The sequence below is a fragment of the Phoenix dactylifera genome, chromosome 6, assembly GCF_009389715.1.
Source record: "Phoenix dactylifera cultivar Barhee BC4 chromosome 6, palm_55x_up_171113_PBpolish2nd_filt_p, whole genome shotgun sequence".
NCBI lineage: Eukaryota > Viridiplantae > Streptophyta > Magnoliopsida > Arecales > Arecaceae > Phoenix > Phoenix dactylifera.
Window position 1 is genome coordinate 8,105,331 of NC_052397.1, and position 23,134 is coordinate 8,128,464.

Genomic DNA, 23,134 nt, shown 5'->3' on the forward strand with positions numbered 1-23,134 from the left:
AAAAATAATATCTTTTTTCACAAGTTCAAATGAATTTATCAAAGAGCATATGCCATGATAGAATTATATAAAACTTGTAGATCTGAGAATCTTGTATGTCGCTTGCATGCACGCTCCCATTCCAATAATTGGGGAGGTGCAAATGCATGTTTAGAGAAGGAAGACAATGGACTTTATGAATGGTGATAAGGCTTTGAAGCAGTCCTCAGCTAGCAACCCTAATTTAACTAACTTGTAAAGTATCTTTATTCATATAAAAAGGGGCAGCCAAGAAAGCTCCTTGCGCCATCTGGGTTCATCTAATGGAATGACCTTGGATATGGAGCAATGACCAGACACCGTGCCGGCAAAGAAACGAGAGATAATTTCCTTGCTTGGGGGAGATATTGAAGATATTGAATGCCTTTTGAGATGTCTATGGAAGAAAACGAAGATGACCATTCCCATTGCCAAACAGCAAGTTATATATCTAAACCTTCATTTAGAGGCTGTCGGCTTCATCTCCGATTTTTTGGGACCGGCCGCATAATGTTGAGAAAATAATCATAGACTAGCCAAGCCTACAAAAAGAATTAAACTAGTGCGGTAAAATGCTAGACATATTATTTAGATTTTTTTAGCTCTGTAGCCCATGATCAATCTCCACAAAACTCTGCATAGGTCATGAGTCGAATCCGCTCTGATACCATTTTGTTATAACCCAATATTTCACTCCAAAAATACTAGCCAAAAAATGTTATTTGGGTTTCTTGGCTCTTTATAAGTACCTAAAATCTACTCAGTACATTGTCGATGTGGAACTAAATATAACCCGCATGGGTCCTTGCACATGTATGACAAAGTACAATCCTATAATTATCAATCCCACATTTAGGAAGACTCAAAAGGAAAGTTAGGGTTGATGGTCAAACAAAATAGTCTGCGGGTGCCAGCGTCATGTGCATTGAGGAGGTGGTTTCTCACCTCATTGATGTTGAAAAAAATAACTATAAAACAGCCAAGTCAACACAGTAATTAAAATGGGTAATATCAAGCTGATACAAGTACAGTGAAGCACAAAGTTTGCAATCATCCCCCATCTAGGTAAATTCAATGAGTAGTTAGCATTAAAAACTCAAAAGAGATTGCTTGCAAGAACATATGTTATTTGCCAGGCGGTCTTCAAACTAACTTTATCGTTGATGGTTAATTTTCTACCTTTTCGTCACTACAACTATTTTTTGAGACCAGTTACTAGAGCTATTATATAACTGCTCCTTGTATAAAGGAACATCCAGAGAGATGATGAGAGGAGTTCGCTATGATTCAATATACAACTACCAAAGAAAAAGGGAATCAATCCTCTACAAATAGGATGTAAATGATATCCAAAAACTTGATCATCCAGCCTGAATTTTTTAAAATAGGTGTATGGACTCAAATAAATTTTTGGCAACCTTACCTGATCAATTTTGAATTCTATATTTACAAATTTAGACTTAACTATGTTCAAATATGAAAACTTCATAACCAAATACTAAAAAATAAGCTATATACATGTAGTATATGTAAATATAGCAATATCAGAAAAAGGCTACACGGTTTGTGTTAATTTTTTTCTTCATATTTGTGTTTTTATTTTTTTTCCTATATGCTCTCTTCCCATTTGCTATTTTAGATTTTGATTTGTTTCAAACTATATAGATTTTGATTATGTCTAAATCAAACTAAATATAAATAGGAAAGTAAATATGTTTCAAATGTAATTGGATTTGTTTCAAAACCAACCTTTCACTTTCATATGATGCTCCTTTTATATTGTATCATCATAAACCATTGTGATAAGATCCTCTTATTGTTAATCCTTTGCTAGTTGACCTATCAAAATCGCGTGCTAAATACTTCAAAAGACTCGTGTCCAAATTTGAATCTGAATATTAATCGAGCTTGGATGCAAGTTTGGAAGTTCACTAATTTTGATGGGCTTGAAACTGAATCCGAACTTGATTGTTCTAACTGACTTTGGATGTGGATACGGTATGGATCTAACCCGAATCTACTTGTTCACAATCCTAGTTACAAAATATTAGTTGTAGGAAATTTCTGTAAGTGAGGTATAGAGCAAATTTTTATTAGTTATGCAACGATGATGATCAAACGCTAGAGATAGGGGAGTTAAAGTTGTTTACACTAAAGTATTATAAATTCGAAAGATACAAGTCTGTCTCCATCTATTAAATCAAGCAAATCAGACATGCTTCTCACTTGACACACAATGCTTATGTTAAAATATAGCTAAATGTTTCATATGTAATTTATGAAATACTATTAAACATTAACTTGTATTCGAAAACTGAATTGTCTCATGACTATCAGGCATTACAAAACAAGAAACTTATGAGAGTAAAGTGGTATTACTTTTATCCTGACTCAACCTAACCTAAGGTAACCTATTTAGGATTTTTCATAATCATGCAAATCTATACAATTATAAGGAAAATCCAGTGGAATGTTCACATTTTGACAAACTAGATGTTCAACCAGTATAATAAATGCACTCACTTTACCTAACTTACCTAACTCTTCTTAGCTTTCAATTAAAAAAAGAAATTAGATGAGTGCAACCATCAAAAATACACGTATATTTATCTTCAAATATAAAATTTAAAATATTTAATCATAAGATTATTGCCACCTATATTGCTGCTCCTGTTCATCCTATCGGCTCAGCCAGCCTTTATAAACGCTAGGTTTTGGTTAGAATCCAAAACGTCATTTTGATCAAACTTACAAAATGAAGTCTAAAGTCATTACCATGACCTGTTTGGTGTCACATAAGTTTGTAATCAAATTCTAGCCAGATCAAATCTTGTCACTAACAGCCAAAAAACACTAGATGGCTCCTCTATGTTTATATATCTTCCTGCTGTACTTCAATTTTTTTCTCTCAAAATTCAAAACAGAGGAGTCTATTTAAAGACCAGAAGACTTCTCTAAATGGCGGCCCCTTGACTCAATAAAAGACCGCAGCACCGAGCTTGGGCCGAAGACCTAGAAGCCTGAACAGTATGAACTGGGTTTGAGCTTAGAAATAAATCTAAGAATCCTTGAGGTATTGCTTATGTTGTAATCCAAGAAAAAATGACAAGACTGAGCAACATGTACAATGAAACCCTTTATTATTACTATTATTATTATTATTGTAAAACTTTTGGAGCTTTTGGTAGCAAGGATTTTGCTTTCAAATAAAGCAAATAAAAGTAATAAACAAAAGCAAGGAATACTATGCAAATGCTATCTTCAAGACTAATTTGTCGAGAAATATAAACAGCAATAATGATGCCCCCCGCCCCCACACCCCCCAAAAAAAAAAGAAATGTGGAACCTTGTCCGACCTCATCACCTGGCACCAACCATGAGGGACGGCCCAATGCATTTGGGGGCCTAAGGCGAACTCATTAAGAGAGGCATTTTTAAAAAAAAAAAATGATAATTTTTTTTAATAAGTGTAAAATACTCTAAAAATGGTGGAAAAGAGGCTGAAGACGCAACCGTCGAAATTCTAGAATGCCCCGGATGCAAACTATTCAAAAAATGGTAAAGATAAAACTTATTGCAAAAGCTGGCATTTCTAACTAAACCTAGTAAGCATAAATAAATTCAAACAAATCATGAATTGAACAAACTTGCAAATGGCAGAGAAATTTCTTTAAACGAGTTTTCCTTCTCATTTTGCAGGGTTTAAGGCATTTCTCATTCCATAGGTAGGAAATTTTCAAGAAATTGATGCACTCAAATTAGATGACAAAATTAATGGTTATGCGCACCTTCCCCAAAGAACAAAACAAAGAAGGAAAAGCTGACAACATTAATGGTTATGCAATATAGGTCGGAGTGGAGCCACCAAATTCCAAGGTACAATTTTATATAGCCCAAGGTTCAAAAACTCAATTTCAGTTTCAAATCCAGTTACCCTAGTAACTTTAGGCTTCCATAGTTTCATCTTCAATTTCAAAGTTTCGGTTCAAAAATATTTAACGCAAACAATATATTTACAAATCGTTTAATTTGGTTGAATAAATTTCGAAAACTAGCCCATGTTTTGCATAAGTTTCAAACACTATCCAGACTTTTCATTTTGGTTTTTGTGATATAGACATGGATATCATGCTCGGCCTTAAATAGCGACATTCCGGCACAGCAGCACTCTGTAGTCTGTACCACAGTGCCTTGCAGAAATATTGGAACAAATAATCTAAAAGATTCTATGCTTGGCTCTAGTATCATGTGTTACAAAATCTTGGAAAAGCTTGAACTGTATACAGTAGTACATCTTCCAGAGCCAAAGTTTTGCACTTCATTCCATGCAAAATAATCATTTTTAACAGATCATCATGCTTTCCTTCTTTTGCTTGTGAAAATAAGTAAAGGGAAATGCCTTATGCCTATGCCCTCATTTCATATAGATTCTGTTGTGGGGGGGAGGGGGCCTTGAATTTAGTCCCACATCGGCTAGTAGCGGAAAGGTTCCGTGCCTTAAAACGGGGGGTGGAAATCCTTTCCTCCTGAGGGCCCTTTTGTGGGACAAAACCGTGAGGAGGGCTCCGGGTACGCTCGACCCCCAAAGCGGACAATACCTCGGAAGGAACGCGGTCCTCTTTCTCTGCTAGCTTAATGTGGGCTATGCTGTTGCGCGAGGCTCTGGCCAAAGCGTCCGTCCCCGCAACAGATGGCACGCCAGGAAGGGGCGCCTCCTCTCTCCATTGACTACCCTTCAGGACTGTGGGGGCCCGTTGGGGTAAAACCTGGCCGGAACCTTTCCGCTGGGGGCTATGTTATGGGGGAGGGAGCCTTGAATTTAGTCCCACATCGGCTAGTAGCGGAAAGGTTCCGTGCCTTAAAATGGGGGATGGAAATCCTTTCCTCCTGAGGGCCCTTTTGTGGGACAAAACCGTGAGGAGGGCTCCGGGTATGCTCGACCCCCAAAACGGACAATACCTCGGGAGGAACGCGGTCCTCTTTCTCTGCTAGGTTAATGTGGGCTATGCTGTTGCGCGAGGCTTCGGCCAAAGCGTCCATCCCCGCAACAGATTCTCTCATGAAGATTGCCATAAAGCACATTATAACTAACGTTACTAACCTCAAAATCATGAAGATTGCCACACACCAAGTCCGAATATAAGAACTCCAACTTGGAGTCTCCAAAGAAGAGAGCTTTAAACTTTTGCAGTCTAGAATTCAGAACACAGCTACAATATGAAAAGTTTCAAGAGATGACTCGGATCGAGAATTTTCATCTCAAAGTGGAGAAATATACAGCGCGCTTGCATTAATTTTCTTTACTTTTCAAGTGCAAGAACAATTTCTCGTACAATTTTAGAAAACAGTATCATTATCTTAAAATCTTATTACAAGTTCTTGCCAACACATCTGAGCTGCCACTGGCAGATTAAAATACATGCTCCAGAAATGCTGAACCTCAAGATCATGCTTTATTTTTTTTGCAGTTCTAACAAATTAGCACCATGTTCTGATTGACATTTGACACTGCATGGTTGTAAAATTGCTGTTTCACAAAAAATTTTATCAAAACCCTTGCATGTGTCTCCATCATGAGTTCATGACTTGTTTATAGAAAGGAGTAAGTCATCAAAGTATGAAAGTAATATATTATATGAAAAATCAAAAAAAAAAAAACACCCCACTTTGTTTCATGTTTGATATCCAAACCAACAGTAAACCCAAATCATAATCAGAGCTTCAGAGATTGATAGATAATCAAATCACAAACAGAATGGCAACCATTCTATATCATTTTCCATTGTAGCAGCTTCACCAACTGCAGATATATAGCAGGGAAAAGGAAAATGGGCAATGGATAAGTTCTCACATTTGAGTTTAAATTGAGCGTAACCATCCAAGTCGTCCTTCAGCTGATACACGTACGTAATCGTTAGAATTTTTGCATGTTTTGCATGCAGAAATTAAAGCCCTCGTACAATGACTTAAAGCATCATGAATCAGCTTATTGTGGGAAAACTGGGAAAAGTCCACCTCTGAAGTTCCTGAAACAAATGGCATATTGATAGATTCTATGATCACTTGCACAAGGCGAGGCTGAGAACATGTGGTTTTCGTTGACACGTTGATAAAGAAGAACCGAGTAAAATGAAAATTAGTAAACTGTGGCTACTGATGGGTTAGATCTTGAAATATAAGCTGCCTACGTGTTGCTATGATGAGCTAGAACTGAAATGGATGAAGTGGAAGCTCAACTGATAGCTGGATTCAACTGATAACTGGATTCAGTTAATTAGCTAGACTTGTTGAGCTCATCAGCTGGGCTGGAGCTGAGTTGTATCAAATCTGCGAATTCTTCCATCCTCTGATCTTAGTCTTCCTCCTATCTTTTTTCTTCTTCTCTGTTCATAATATCATTTTTTGTTATGGTATCAGAACGTACTGGTTTCATGGCTAATGCTGCGTCTGATATCTCTCATTCACCTTCTACTTCATCCATTTCAGTTCTAGCTCATCATAGCAACACGTAGGCAGCTTATATTTCAATATTAGATACTTCAGGACAAGCATAAGTTGTTGTTGAGTAGAGAGTATGAAGTACTTTTTGTACAGGTCTTCCTTTAACTCAACCATTTAAGAATATATAAAGATCAGCCATTACGAATCGTACCCTTTGGGACCTTACTTGGCTTCCGTTTTTCTGCCTTGAAATCTGTTTTTGGTTCTTCGCACCTTCTAGGCTTGCTCGATATTGTTAATTAATGCAAAACATTTGGGTTTCTCCGGGTAGAGGAGAATACCATCACTGAATCAATGGTATTTGAAAGGGGAAATAATGCACGCTCCACCTCAGGCAGGACTGGCCTCACCAGGACCTTGTCATAGGCCGGCCTCAGACGATTTTGACCCCATCCGAAGAGCCGATCAACCAAGGTGAACTGTTTCACCTCTAAATGATGAACTAATTGACACATGCCGACAAACACTGACAGTCCTGACCATCGATCGTTGTGACAGCGACTGGTCGTTGCAATAGTTCTATATTCAGAGCACGACTAGTACTATATGCCGCCCATGCCGAGGTCGTACTACTGGCTGCTGCCTGGCACCTAGAGCGCATCATGCCGACCCAAGTAATGACAAATTCGGTTCTCGAATATAAAGTGGCAACTCGAGAGACCTCAAGTGCGCAATCACATGCGTATGTAATACCAAAACCACTCTCCCCTAAAATTCTCTCCCTTTCATGCTGTTGCTTTTCTATTCTGACCTAACAAATTTAACCAACTTAAGCTGATATTCCATCTTCTCCTAGATATATCATACTAATATTGCTACAGCAGCCCAAGAGGTTGGACATGCAATAATCCTAAAGGAAGAGTTTGAGATTCACGTGGCAGTGCTAGAAGATGAAGTTATCCCATGACAAAACTCCTATGACGACCTAGAGGCTAAGGTTGTATCAATCGTGTAGTGGATTACCTCTTTAGAAGCTTAACTAGCAGAAGCTTATATGAGGCTGGCAGGGTTGGAGGTGAGCCTGATTGAAGAGAAGAAGGCGCGCGAAGTGAAGCTGCAAGCTCTGGCCAAAGCGCATGCCAAAATTGATGGAAGATGACATCATCCATAGTCTACTTGTGAATCTACAATTATATATACCATCAAGTACCAAATCGAGTTGTCACATTGCCTCCCGCCATATAGAATATGTATCATATAGAAAATCTCTACAAGCTCCTTTGATAAGGTTACCCCGTGGTCCTTGTGATGCTTACATCAGGTAGTATAAAGTCGTTATAATTTTTTCCTTCATTCTTGGGGAAAGGATCAGAAATTAATGTCAGCACAATTTGCCGACTTCACCAAAGATTTTTGTAGTTTACTAGAACCGACAATCTTAAATATCAGCCAGGTATTGGTCTAAGTATTTATCAATATTTCAGTCTATTTTAATCTTGTTGGTGTGATTTCTATGCTCCAATGATCAATGAATTCTGAGGGCTCCATCAATTATCTCTAAATGACTAGAAGCCTCAAACCTGGGTTCTTTATAGACCACAGTACTTCTATACATTGACTGATAAGCCAATTCATCCATCATAAAGATGGGTTCGACCATCTTCACCATAGAACTCATCGGAATGTATTATGGTGTTGCATATCAATTTTCCACTATAGAAATAAGTTATCCAATATATTTTAGTAACGAAGCCAAAGATGATGCATACCACTCCAAAAGTGGCCTCAATTAGTCATTTTTGCTGCTTCTACTTTTCTAACTTTCTTCCATAGTAAAATGATGGTAATTACGCAGTTGTCAATCAACGCAACAATGACTACATAGTGTCCCACTGCCACAAGGGTAACGATGACTATGTGATTCCCACTAGCACTAAGGTGACGATGACTATATGATGTCCCACTAGCACTAAGGTAATGATGACTACATAAGATCCCACTGGGCATGCCAGAAAATTTGTTGGTGGTCTTTCCAAGTCGCTATGGGTAGATGCATGCAGGTGTATGCCACCGACATTGGATCAGCTATAAAGTATTAGAAAGGAGGATAAAGAATAGTAATATAGGTGCCTTAACCTTTAAGAACTTTTTCCTCTGTAATACTACCATTCGAAGGATATGGATAAGCGGTGTAGCATTGGGCTATAGGAGAGGGTTGTACCACTGATATAGTAGGGGTATAACACTAAGCTATAGTAGTAAAAGTTAATTATAGCTTCTCCTAAGGTAGAAACTACGATAGACTAAAATAAGATAAATTGTATTGGATTGATTGTCGAATGATGCCCATACAGAGTACAAATCTACCATTTGTACTAAAGTATAATAGTTGCCCATTCAAATAATCACTACCCACATCTAGCCTCCACCTCTGACAGTTTTAGTAGTGGATGCTAGTTGTCATTCCAACCTTGTACCATTGTTAGACCGAAAGTTAACACTAAGTTCTTTAGCAAAAAAAAGTTAACACTAAGTTGGCCTTCTTGTAAGACATATCAGGCCTTTAGCGTGATTCACAAGTCAGCTCCCTTATAGCATTCATTCAGCCTCAACTCATAGAATATTTTTGAAACTCCTTATACCCTGTTCTCAGTGTACCATGCAGCTAACTCAGCATGTATTTGCCACGCCTCATTTTGAGCATGGATGCAGTGTAAACAACAAGGTCTGTTTTTCTTAACCTTGTAGTGCAAATCATCTTGCTGAGTATAACAGAAGAGATATTCTCATCCCATACGAATGTACTGTGCTATGCTTAATCCCTCATCTAATCTAGATGAAAAAATTAGTGGAGGCCCGTTAGCTGATGTTTCGTATACATTCTCTTGAAGTGAACTTCAAATTGCTCTATTGTGACCTGATCCTTGTGCAATATATTTGTTGTTTTGCTAAAGAATTGAAACGCTCAAGTCTGTCTTCTAATTTGACCATCCTTTCCAGCTCTCATAAAATTTCTATACTAATGCATGGGGCATTGAATGCTTCACAATGACGTCGATGTCTCAAATCATTCTCTTCACTTGATCAGCCATTTTCAGCTCCCATAAAAATTTCTATGCTAATGCATGATCTAAAATCATTTTCTACATAATCCTAAGAAAACCTAATATCTATTCCTACTCATTTTACATTAAAAACAATATAGGTATTGATGATATAAGCCACATATGTTAGCTATTATATTTTTTAAGATATGATGAAATTTCAAGCCAATTAGAACAATAAATACTCGATATTAAAATAGTATCCACATGATGAATAAAATTTTTTGTGCAACTCAAATCTCTAAAATAAAAAATAAATAATATAGTAGATATAAGAGCTTAATTTATTATCTAAACTAGAAAACTATACCAATGATATTATTAATACGGGCATTTATACTGTGAATATAGAGTTAAGAATAAGCTTTTTAAATATATAAAATAGATAATAAAACAAAAAAATAAAATTTTACTTATTATTTAAAATAATAAATTATATTATTCAGATTTCAGCGCAAGCTGTCATTATTTTAGTTATATATAATAGATAATAGTTTTGAATCTAAGATACAGTTTAAAGATCCCATACGTCAGCCTATGCACGCCGTGACGTGTTTAAACGGCGCCAGCCGTGCAAGGAGATGGCAATGTCGGACGGACAGAAAGGACGACAAAAATCGATCATATCGAAGAAGAACCGGAGGAGAAAGGGGAAGACGAGAGAAGAAACGATTAATCCTGCCACGGGGCAGAATTTCGACCAAATTTTCAGTAGTTTTTCCTCCTTTCTTTTGATTCTTTAGGCTCTTCTTTCCTTAGGGTTAGGGCATCATGGCGGCGTCGGCGGCGGAGGCTGCGGTAGCGGGATCGGGGCCCTCTGCTGGCCCTGTCAACGGGGAGGAGCAGGTGCGGGTGCGGCGGCGGACCCTGGAGGCGGTGCTGGAGCAGTGCCGACAAGCCCTCGAGCTGCTCCAGGACGCCAAACTCGACCAAGATCCCGCTGGAGATGCGGCGGCGGAAGAGGAGGAGAAGGAGGAGGAGAAGGGGGAAGAGGAGGGTTACACGCCGCGCTCGCCTTCTGCCGACGATCAGGAGATCGATGAGGTAAGGAGGGAATTCTTCTGCTTGAGATTACGTTTGGGGATTTATTAGTTTCTAATGCTTTTTTTAATGTTATTAGCTTTGGATTTCATAATTTTGGTCAGCAGTTAATTGGTTGGAGCATTGAATTATGATTGAATCATGGCGTAATCGTCCAATTCATTATGTTGTGCTAGCGGGATCGGTTTATGTGAATTTTATTATCTCCTTGTTGGGTACATTTGGGGTTGATTGAAGAAGGATTTGGTTTTGGCTTTTCTCACCAGTGCAAAGGATTTAGGAGGCAGTTGAGTTTCTGTGATTATTTGATTATTTAGTTATTCTTTTTGGGTGGAAAAAAATGAGATTGAATTTTTTTAGAATTGTCAAATGTTTAAGGTATTACTGTAGGCAAATATTATATGGGACCAAAAAAAATTGATTGCATAATATGGTAACCTTCAATTTCGGTGATTTAAGAGTATTCTTCGTGCAACCCCTCACTGTCAAATGAAGTTACTTATTCATCTCCTTTCTGGCAGATGGGACAAGAGTATGCAGGAACCTGCAAAGGCATTGTTTGTGCATTATTCTGTCTGATCAGTTAGAAAATATATAAAAATATATGAAGAATACTGATAAAGGATGATCAACTATCTATTCCTCTAAATGCGAGCCTGATAAACTTGAGATATTAAATATGTTAATATCATTTGATGAAAATAGACTCCTTCATTTCATTAGTTTAGTCCCTGTTATCCTAAAAGATCCATGATCATACCCTAATTTAAAAGGGAATCCCTTGATAGTAGCTGCCTAGAATGCCATACCTGCATAAAAATATCTTTGGGAGCTCTCTTTCACACTTGCTTCTTAGGCCAGCCCTTTTTTATTTTATTTTTTTAGGTCTTCTTTGTTGTTGGTACACTTGAATCTACTACAACATCTGCTTAGCAATTCTGTAGCTAAGGAAGGGATTGTAATTAATCTGATAAAATAGGAGTTGGAATATTTCTCCTATGTAAAGCAATTCTTGGTGTGGTTCTACTTCTTAAAGCAACTTCATTTGAAATTCTGTAACCAAAGTGAGTAGATTTGAAATGGATGGTAAATGGTGGGTGTGGTTCTACTTCTTAAAGCAACTTGATTGTTGTGGATTCATTTGCTTGTGAAGGTGATGGTTATCATAGGAAGAACCTAAGGGCATGTATGTTGTACCTTAAAATGAAATGATAAGATTCTTGTATGACCTACTTAAGCTAAGGATTATTTTTGGAAAAACAAGATGAGAAATGTGTTCCTAAAAAATATCTGAGCAATATTTTGTTGACTCTTCGAAAGTTGACTTGTTACTTTCATTGTCAATTTATCACCTTTGCAGAGGAACATAGGATCTTAAATCTAATAAAGAAGATAATGTTTTTATTAATATGATTTTTGTAATTTTCTATTGTTCTGGATTCGTCCTGTTTCTTTATTTTGTATGGTTGGCAATTTGAGAAGGATTTGTTGCTTCCTACCGACATTGCATGGGTTTCAGGGGGAAGTCAAAGTTTTGTTATTTCAAAAATTGATTGTTATTTTATGAATTTTTCCTGCTAAGGAGATAGATGGTATCAGAGTTTAAGGGGCTAGATATTATCTTGGGGGCTATCAAATAAAACCATGCGATCATCGTTAAGTATTAGCGAAAGGACTAGGGAACCTATTGGTCATTGCTATCGTTATGCATTCAGTGGTAGGATTTTGTTTTGATTGTTGAATCATTTGAAAGTTAAAGCACCTCCTTTTGTTATGCAGCTGTGTGATCTTCTCAAGTCTAAAGTTGAATCATCTGACTTTCTTGAAAAGCTTGGGAGCAACCACAAGTCAGTTTTTCACAGTATTTCTGGTATGCCTAAAGTTTGATAAATTCATTCCTTTTCTTCTTCTAACTTAAACAGATCTTTGTCTCATCTAGTCATGCAAGATTTACTGCAGTTTGAATACTGACTGATGCAGCAGCGAACTTTATTGCATGTTGCATATTGTTTTTCTTCTCTGTTTCTAGTCTAATATCAGTGATAATTGCTGACTGGAATGTCTAAATGTAGTAGCAGATGAGAATGCATCTTGGGATATGGTTAGCACCATGGATCTGTGGGAAGATAAGCAAGTGGATGATGAATCAGATCCAGATGGTTATGTTCTTGTCAGGCAAGAGGACATAGTGGAGGGGATTGCTAGCTTCATGGCTGCATACCTATTATCACTGAAACAAACTAAAGTATGTCATGTTTTTCCTATTATGCCATCTTGGCTTAGTTTGCTGCTATTTACTGTACTCTTTTGCTGAAAAATCTAGCAATATACCACATGGATGTTGGAAGGAACTGTAGAAAGGCTAATCATATGATTTCTTATTTGATTAAATGTTAAGTGAGAATACATTTCACCAGTACAATCACCCATGCAAGCACTAAGTGAGACTCACTACACCAGTATAATCACCAATGCAAGCACTAAGTGGTAGATGAGACAGTTTTTTTTGCAACTGCTAGCTGATTTATGCCTTTAGTTGCATCCATGATTATGAGCTATTCTTCTTCATGCTACATGGAAGTTAGTGATGATGAGTAATTATTACCTAGTGATAACTGGAAAAAGGAAGAAAACAGAGTTACCAAATGCAAATAAAAAATTATGTACTGGAACATTACACAAATTCAAATAACACTGACACACACCCATGCAGCACACATGCAGGATGCTATCAAAATTACATGGGAAATGGGAAGTAACTAGATGCATGGTTCTTTGTGTATCTGTTAAGTGTTTTTGAGTCATTTAGTCATCGACAAGTTCATCTTGTGCAGGTGTCAATAGCCCACAAATCATAGTCAATGTGTTTGAATGGTTAAATAAAGTGGTCAAAATCATAACATAGTGGTCATTGAGGAGTCATCTTGGGTAGTTTAAAAATCATTACTTTTTTTTGGGTTTAAGGTGGCTCTAAACCATGTGGAGGATGGATTATATCATCCCATGTCTTTTATTATTTTTCTCATATATTTTCTTATTCTTTCTCTTCTTACATGGAATTAAATTTTAGAACTGTTATCGTCACCACATGTTTAGACATGCTGAATTTGTGGTGTGGAACATGAAGAATCCTCATGAAATGACATGCAGTCTTTGGCAAACAAATCCAGTAGGAACAATGCAATCTTTTTGTTCCTTATTTCCAAATCCTTTATTTTCTTGATCCAACTCTCGTACCTTAAATCAGTCTCTTGTTACTTGAAATCATCTGCTTTTTACTTTTCCAATAGAAAAGGGATAAAGGATTGTTGGGAAAATTATTGGGATTTCTTAATTATGAATTTATTAAAAGCTTTTTCTTGATCATATCTGTCTAGATTTGCTGTCACCATATCTGTCTGATGTTTGTGTATATGTTTATTAAGAGGCATGTACGTAATTAAGGGAATTCAGATTGCTTCTTTGCTTTTGGTTAAAAATTTCAATTTGATAATAGAGGCTCAGACTGATTCCATGTTTGTTTCTGCATCTCATATTTCATCAGTTTGATACCAAAGCATCCAAATTTTAAGGCAAATACTGAAAAATCCCAATTTCTTGCATCCATTCTACTTAAAATTGAGTCAATTTATTTTCACCTTTCAAAAAAAAGAAAATGTCATTTGTCCTCATTTGCTCTTATAATGTTCTTATATAACCTAGAATTTTCTTGCATGAGATGAATGAGAACGTAGTCTATCCACTTTAGGTATGTTTGTTATTAATTGAGTTATTTACATATAGTTTCTGATGACAATATATCAATTAGGTTCTGTAGTTTTTTTTTATTTTTCTTCTTTTTAAGGCACCACATAATCTTGAACATATTGCATAAAGTACATCTAAGTATGCTGAGAATTGAGCAGTCTTCTTTTGCCTTCGATGCTCATTCCCTAGTATCTTTCACAGTAAGCACTCAAATTCTGTTGTCTCCTTGATGACAAATGGCTCATTTTCCTTCACTTACATGACCAAATCGTGTGTTGCCCTTTCTCGATGTTTTCAATACTATGCGCTAATGCTGTGCCAGCCTGGCACTGAATTGTACTTGTCAAGGGTGCCTGTGATTGGCACTAACCGGCTTATCTGCTCTGACATGGTGTGTGGCTTACCTGCTCTGACATGTTGTGTGCCGACCAGTGACCAGCACGGTTGTCATTTTACTTTTACTCCCACTTTTCTTTAAAAATGTATCTCCTTTTTCTTTTCTCTTTTATCTCCAAGTTCTCTACGCCAATGCATTACAACAAGCCAAAATGCATCCCTACCTCTACCAAAAAAGAAAGTACCGCCCTGCCCAGACTCTCCCCTTCTGTCACTATCGTGATCGCCATGATCACCATCTGTATTTTCTACCAACTTATTTTCTTTTCCTGTTTTACTGCAAAAGTTGAAAGTGATGTTGATAACAATTATTACACCCCACACCCCATACTTCCAATTAGCCATATCATTTTGTTTAATCTTTAGGAGCTTCAAATCATCTTTTGTATAAAATGGTTAAGTTTAGTTAGGTTGTATAAAAATACTACATACAAGTTACCATCCTTCCTCAACAATAACCAACTTTCCAGATTTCCTAATAGGCTTATCGAAGAAGAGAGTTTTTAAACTACCAAGCCTTGGATGTATGTGCTTCTTGCTTATGCATTCTCATTTATCCATTCAAATTTTCAAATTCACTTTTGGAGGAGGAAAGCTATGAACTCTACAAAACACATGCCACCATATCTCTTTCTTTTGAATGATTCCCTGCATTCTGGGACATGGAACTTGTGTATGTGGACAAGTTTGTTCCACGTTATATTTTCACAATGCTTAGTGTACGGCATGCTTAAATGTTTAGGATGGCAAATTTTGATTGTTAAATTAGCAGTCTTAGGTCCATTGAAGTGCTACAACTTATTGCTTTAGTTCTGATAAAATGTAGGAGATTCTTTGCACATCCTAACAATATTCCTTTTGAAGTTCATATTGCATTTAGATCTACTAATGATGCCTTATATTGGCTAGCTCATATTGCTCCAGTTGTGCTATTTGGGCATCTGGCCTACGATTGCACCCCTTTCATCTTGATATATTACGGTGATGTAAATATGCGGTGTTTCATACTTTGCAGTTTCATTTTGCAGGAATTAACTCCCAATGAACTTCAAGAAGGCGAGTTCTGTTACCTAAGTATAAAATTTTACATGTAAATTGTTGCTATTAGCCATTGTTGCATCGAATATGATTATTAATTATTGGAAAAAGTATCTGATATTAAACTGGCCTATTTCATTTCCATTTATCCAGCCCTCAGCAAAACATTTGCTGTGAAAAAGAAGAAAAGTAGACTTCGAAAGGCATGGGATGGAAGCAAAGTTATTTATAATGTGGCTTCTTGGAGTGCAACTGCTATAGGGTAAGTTGTCTGCATAATCCTTTTGTATAAAATTTGTAATCATTGTATTGCATAAAGGCATATCAATGTTTTCTTTAAATTTATAACCTTGTAAATAATGCATTATGTTCCAGAGATGGAACAGTCATGTGCTTCATTTTCATTCGACTTGAATTCATAGCCTCAACTATAAGAAAGTTCTCATGTTAGAATTTAATCTTCGAACCATATCATCCACCAGATGTCCATTCATGTGTTATTTCGGGTATAATCAACCAAACATATTGGTTTATATACTGTAGTGAACATGGTTTGTCATACTGACCCAAACCGGACAATACGAATCGTACCATACTATACCAGTTCAGTATCGGTATCCAATATGGGCGGCGTACCGACACTTGGTACGCTAAAAAGACTCTATACTGTACCACACCGACACAGTGCTAGTGTGGTACCAGTATGGGTCCAGTATCGAGACGGCAAACCTTAATAGTGAAAATAAAATATAACCTCTATAGAATGTCTTTTTCTACTATTGTGATTTTTGTAGGCATAGATGTTTTCACGTGTTCCTAAAAAAAATATTCTTGATATAGTGTTACTTCATTTCATAACTTTGAAAACATGTATATTACAAGTCATTAAAATCCATCCTAAAATCCCAGTATGAAGCTGCTGCCAAAGACAAGAAGCATGAAACCTCAGTGATCATCTATATTAGGATAATTGGTCTTGCCCATAATGATGCGTTAGTACATACATTGGACATGTCACTAGTAGAATTCCCCTAAGAGTATATTCATTTGCTATTCTATGGTAGTTGGCCATGATACCGGAGGGATATCACATATGCTGCTAGTGGAGACAACTAGAATTGTGTGCTTAAGGGGACACTGCTTTAGAATTTCTGTCACAATTGACATCTTCAACTGGATCATAAAATGTCTTAATCAACTTCATTTTAACAGTGATTCCTGCTGTCTTGAAAGTTTTGGGATTGGTGGACGTCCTCTCCAATCCTTTCTTGTTCCTTTTTGTTGCTGTCCCCTCGTTCGAAGTGCAATTTAAGTTATAACTTGAACTCAGATATGAAATGTGACACATATTGTAGCCACTCCTACATCCATTTTTTTAACAAATGTATTAGGACAGATTTATTGTTTGTGTTGCATCATATGCAGAAAAGCTCCTGTTTGTTGCATTAACTAATAACTATTTTAGATTATCTATATCACCCCTCCTGTTGCTCCTTTTTTCCAGCATATACCAAAATCCAGCAATTCTTAAAGCAGCCTCTGCAGCCTTCTGGTCATCCTGCCGTATAATATCAAAGTTGATGTGAAACTTTGCTGTAATGACTTGGGAAGATGGGAAGCCTGAGGGATTTGGCATCCAGTGTCTTGCACCTTCAGTGTGCCAGAAGAGAGACTGTTTCAAGGACCTTCATAGAGCTCCTAGAGTTGACACTTGTTATTGATTTGGATAACTCTGATGCGCGAAGCTTTCATAGAGCTCCTGGAGGTCTCAAAAATGTAGAATGTTCACCCATGTGTTTATAGATGATTGATTGTCCATCCACAGTCTCTTGTATCTCTCTTTCTCTCTCTCTATCTCTCGCTCGCTCTCTCCTGGTTGTGATATTTGTGAAATCAACTGTATATATTTCATTGTTTGGATACTTAATACTTCTTTATCTGAATCATATGGCTTGAATTCAGTTTGCCTTTCTGTTTATATGACTTTATGAGAAGGGACATGCTAGAGTTAAAAAAACTATCATAATCATGGGTAATTGAGTGGGCATGACATACAGGATTATTCAATGAACTGCACAGATGCCATTACCAGATATGACGTACAGGATTATTCATAAACTCAGTGGACAATCATGATCAAGTTAATAAAAACATCCCTTCAGGAAATCTGATTGTGTGAATAGTTTTTATATGTGCATTAATCATATCTGCTGAATTAAATTTATGTTATGATTTTATGAATGATTATATTCAAGGTAATTAAAATGATAGTATGTAGTGCCAATTTTAGCGTTCTTATAATCGTTCATGCCCATTTTAGGGTCGTTACTTAGTATTAGGTTGTCTCCACTCTGGAGACTTGAGCATGACACACTATGATGAGTGGTCGAAATGGATCACAAAGCATCTAGCAACTGAAAGATTCATTATTCCTATTCAAATAAAAACTACTGCAACTTGTTCAAAGTCTACAAAGCCCACTCGGCATCCAATTGGCCCATCTTATCTCCTAATTGGGGGTTGAGGCATCATAGAAAGTAGCTCAACTATTGTTTGGGTTTTAGTGCATGCGTTTGTATATGAACCATATCCTCGATTTGGTGATTGAAAAAAGTGTTTCCATACATAAGTCTGCCACCATTGCTGGATTTGGGGATGGTTAGATTTATGCAACCTTACTCTCATGTGTGGAGAAGTTATTTTCATATTTTGAATCCATAACATCTAGATTACAATAGAGTAACCTTATCATTGCACTAAGGCCATATTTAATGATTAGACCTACTCTACTTATGCACAACAAATCGATGGATTTATAATATTATTTGTCAATATGTTGTATTGGATTCTTTAAGGACTATTGCTTCATGTAGTAGTAAAAAAGGTTTGGGTTGACAAACTTAATGGTACGAGTTCGAGTCCTAAAATAGCAACTTTGTGCAAAAAAAAAAAAAAAAACTTCAAACTAAAATAACAACTTTATGCACAAAAGAAAAACATAAAAAAAAAAACTTCAAAAAGTTATGTTTGTGCCCAACAGGCGTGCAAATGGGAGTCGGATTGGCTTATGAGTAACATCAACCCAACTTGGTTCTTTGTTCAAGTCCTAATGTTAGATCTAAAACCAACACAATTAAAGATTAAGTCAGGTCATGACCAAAATTTTTTTTACCTAATGGGTCAATCAAATTGGGTCAGGTCCATGTAAAACTTAGTTCCAATCCGAAAAATTTGGATTTAGATTGGATCCAGATCATTCATATGGCAATGAGTTAATTTATGCTTTTGATTTAATAATAAATCCATACAGTAATAGAAAGAAAGGTCAAAAACTTGCCAAAATATTAAAATTATTGTACTTTTACATTAGGCTTGCACAAAATTTATTTGGACTTTCTATTCTAGCATGTTCAACTAGAATGTTGTTCGAGTTATATAATTTTACAAAATATTTTATGAAAAAATACCGAGGAATCTATAAAATGGATTTCCAAAATCTATGTACCTCAAAAGGCGATTAAGTACTCAGAACTCAATTATATCAGGAACTACATGTATCACCTCCATCTTCAATATTTCTTTAGTGAATAACTTGGAAAGTAATGCAATGATGTATCTTGAGGATCATTTTAAGATAAATCTTATATGTGACCACCATGAATAAGTAAATAGCATATGTTCATATATTGTAAGGTTTAACTAAGAAAAAAATAATTAGCATACCTAAATCAGTATCACCATCAGCCATTTCAACATCAGCTTTACCAATAAGGTCTGCTGAATCACTATCCCCTGAGCCTGAGTATGTCTCCTATGCCTTGCTAACAGCATCATCCATTGAATCAAATACCTCTTTGTCAAACAAAGTTAGAAGCTCAAATTACTTTTTCTTCTAGGTATTCTAGGTTCGGGTCAAATAGTACGTCAGAAGTCCTAAATTAAATCCAAATAACAATCGGATCAAATGAGATCAGGTCAAAATTTAATAAACCCAAATCTAACCTAGAATATAGAATGGATCTAAATTTGGTATCCGACCCAGCTCCACAGGTTCTTAAATTAGGTCCAGATTGGGTCTAAGCAGTTTGGTTCGAGTTGGATCACGGATCAACCTAACCTATTTGCAGCCCTATTCCCCAATTTGCCTCTCCCATGATCCAGATTGTCGGAACCATGACTGAGTATTTTTAATGGTCCCTATTATATTAGTTTCCTTAAAAAACATGCATGCATGTCACAGTATAAAGAATAAGAGCCTTGCCGAAAAAGGCAAGTTTATATTGTCTAAATGAAGTCTCAAATTTGTTTGTCGCAGCATGCAAATCTGACCTCTAGAAGAGGAATAAGTCTGTTGAAGCAGAGAGGAAAAGGTTCATAAAACAAGTAGCAACTTGCCTGGTGTGGCAAATTATAAGCAAGTGCTCCCATGGCAACTTAACACTGCTGCTAGTGTCACATCAGTGAACCCTAGTCTGCAAGTTATGCTATCCCAAGTGTAACATAGTAAAACAATATTCCTTATACCCACGGATCAATATCACAAACATTCAAGGCTTTCTATTAGAGTGGTGTCTAGTGTCTCGAAGTAAAAGGGCAAGAAAAAACATGAACATGATTCTAATGGATGTGTGAATAACGGTTTCAGTGAGTTGGGTAAACCTAGATTAAAGCATACTAGGCCTAAACTAGATTCTACCCATACCTGAAGTTAGGGCTGTCAAATGATTTGAGGAGCTTGAGCTCAAGATCAGTTTGAGCATTGTTTGTTCAAGCTTGAACCTAGTTCATAGGCTTGATATTAATTTTAAACAAAGTTTTGTTTTCTTCAAAAGAAAATCGAACCAAGCTTTCAAACGACCTAGAGCGATCGCTGGATAAAACTTTTTAGTTAATAAAGTATATGATAATATGTATGTAATCGACCATTAGATTTAATCAAATATCTGACTTTTGGTTTAGTTGGAATATAATCAGAGCATGTTTAAAGCGTGTTTGAACTAAATTTCAACTAAGCTTGATTAAAGCTTGAATTAAGTTTGAACCAAGCTCAAGAAAAGCTTGAATTGATCTCAACATGACAAATGTATTGAGCTGATTGAAATAGAGACCAGCTTGGCTCACTTCAAAATCAGACCCGAATTAGGCATGATAAAATAATAAATGAGCTAAGCTTTGCTCAATTAACCAAACTTGATCAGACCTAAGCTTGATCAATTTCGGCCTATTACACCCTTAAGAACTCATCCCAAAGCTCCAATCTCCAATTACGCCAGGTAAGGATCCCATGAAGTTGGTGAAAAATCAATGGAAATTGCCTCAAAAAATCAATGGAAATTTCAAAACAAAGCTCCACTCCTCCCCAGATTCCATGGCTATTTTTTGGTCTTACCCTAGCAGCATCAATCAGCTTACATCTAGGACAATCTTGACTCGGATGCTCTCGCAAAGGACCTTTTTCCGTTTCACCAGTTGCTCAGTTGGCCATTTTTTGGGCAGCTAGAGACTGGTACAATAATTTTTGGCATGAAGATTGGTTTTCTTACTGTTTATGACCGGCCTACAACTTCAGTCCGGAACTTCATGGGTCATGATCCACACATACCCTGAAAAAAAGGACTGAATGCAACCTTTAAACCACCAATGAATCAGAGTGTCTTTAAGACGGCAATCCACCCCAGCAGGGCAGACATTGGAAAAAATTTCAGAATCCAATCTTACTTTCCGCGCAGAAAATATTTAAAAGGGGTATTGCAAGCAGTATTGGACAAGATTTAAACATTCCAGATATGGATAACTTGCCTGAACTTTTTCCCTATATTTTATTGGAGACATATGATAAAATTGGGATGGTACAAAGATTAGCATGGCCCCTGCCCAAGGATATGCATCCTTTTTAGATTCAGAAATACATGCTTCAAACTTTGCCGATATTGATTTCTGAAGATAATCTGTAGGATAGGAAAACCCGCTTACAAACTACATTTCAAGGCAAGTCCAGAATACATAAAAAGTTAAAAACGTCATCACAAAGGCAGGAGTGCAATCCTTGAAAGCAAATGGATGAGAAAGAAAAAATAATTTTATAATTATGGCATCATGTTCTTTACATAAGTCTCATAACACATCTCAGCCCCAGAACTCAGTCACCGCACCAATAACCCAGACAATCTGTTGGACTCCGTTGAATTATATTTGCTTGTATCATACAAACAAGGGAAAAAGAAAATAAGTCCATCCCTCCAAATCAGGGAACACTGATATATGAAGCTTTTGCTATAACTTGGTTAAATTAATTTTAGTCCCTACACTACTGACAAGAAGCTCATGGATAACAGGTGCTTCCTCATATGCTTTGACCTATACAAATTGGCGTGTGCTTGTGCAAGGCAGCTTCTTTGAGATCCTTTTATGTGCAGATCGGCAAACTATTTAACCATGCATTGAAGCCCTGCTCTCAGCTCTTCAGTATATAATGTCTAAAATGGATGCATACGAAAATCCCGCGTGCATACTTACACAATCTAATAGTAGAAATTTGAATCCTTATGAACAGATGCATCCTTGCAAAGCACTGAACGCACTTCCATGATTGATCTGGGTGGCTCCAGGTCTTTCTCCTGCAGTGCATTACCAAGCAGTTGCTGCATCTGTGATGCAAATGTGTCATCCAAAACCTGCATTATTCAGTCAAAAAGATGCGTACGCATGAAGGGAAGTAATCCCAGACAGGCTATAAACATCCTAGAAAAACTTAGTTTATGTAGAATATCTTTACAAAACTAGTCTTACTTACAGCCACTGTGACTCGTGCACCTTTATACCATGCTCTGTTCTCTTTTCGATTCTCCAAGAAACTAAGGACATCCTGTAACCAGAGATAATTAATTATGTGTATTGCTATAACCAATAAGCAGGTAATGATGCATTGCATGTCATATAGCATACCTGCCCCATTCGGTGCCAAAAGCCTCGACATACTGCTACAAACACATGAACCTCAAAGACTGTATGGAGGTGATTAATTGTCTGCATAAGGTGATCCTTCAAGGGCTGCATTCTGCTTCTAATATCAGATTCTGCTATAGCATCCTTTGAGTCTTGGATGATCTTCTTGAGCTTTGTGGTGCTCTGTGCTCGAGTCTGAACATACAAGTATGATAAATGCATCACAAATGATAAGAAATTTCCAAACCAATATTGTAAGCTGAAAGGAAATATTGTATGAAAAAACTACTTGTCCTGACATGTCCCTATTGTGCTATAAGAAGTCTCCTGACACCTTTTATCATTTTCGCCCCATCATCTTTACATGTTTTTCAGTATAAGATAGTGCATTGAACTACTTAAAC

At 36.7% G+C, this 23,134-nt stretch overlaps 2 protein-coding genes and 1 non-coding gene across 12 annotated transcripts in view; 2 read left to right on the forward strand and 1 right to left on the reverse strand.

The window, feature by feature from the left end:
• The first annotated feature begins 10,101 nt into the window (after window positions 1-10,101).
• On the forward strand, window positions 10,102-17,763 carry LOC103716173. Of its 8 annotated transcripts, none has more exons than XR_605477.3 (6): window positions 10,102-10,607; window positions 12,384-12,474; window positions 12,683-12,849; window positions 15,776-15,837; window positions 15,939-16,047; window positions 17,290-17,763. XR_605477.3 is itself a non-coding variant. In XM_008804072.3 (6 exons), exons 1-6 carry the CDS (start codon window positions 10,335-10,337, stop codon window positions 17,369-17,371), a joined length of 771 nt encoding a protein of 256 aa, XP_008802294.2. In that variant the 5' UTR covers window positions 10,104-10,334; the 3' UTR covers window positions 17,372-17,757. The 8 variants fall into 8 exon arrangements, 6 of the variants coding, with proteins under 6 accessions (XP_008802294.2, XP_008802295.2, XP_008802293.2 ...); XM_008804072.3 differs by having other exon boundaries at window positions 10,104-10,607; window positions 12,680-12,849; window positions 15,776-15,821; window positions 17,290-17,757; XM_008804073.3 differs by having other exon boundaries at window positions 10,104-10,607; window positions 15,776-15,821; window positions 17,290-17,757.
• A 3,838-nt stretch (window positions 17,764-21,601) lies between these two features.
• Window positions 21,602-21,700, forward strand: LOC113463321. Its single transcript, XR_003387384.1, has one exon. It is a non-coding gene; the product is annotated as a U6 spliceosomal RNA (small nuclear RNA).
• A 144-nt stretch (window positions 21,701-21,844) lies between these two features.
• The window catches only part of LOC103716174, a 29,650-nt gene continuing 28,360 nt past the window's right edge, over window positions 21,845-23,134 (reverse strand). For 2 of the 3 annotated variants that reach the window (XM_008804077.4, XM_039127363.1), the window contains exons 21-23: window positions 22,731-22,925; window positions 22,579-22,650; window positions 22,307-22,459 (exon numbers count right to left, since the gene is read on the reverse strand). In XM_008804077.4, the coding sequence (XP_008802299.2) occupies window positions 22,307-22,459; window positions 22,579-22,650; window positions 22,731-22,925 (420 nt within the window). Of the gene's footprint in view, window positions 22,460-22,574; window positions 22,651-22,730; window positions 22,926-23,134 lie in introns of all 3 variants that reach the window. The other variant, XM_039127364.1, reaches the window with a different exon arrangement.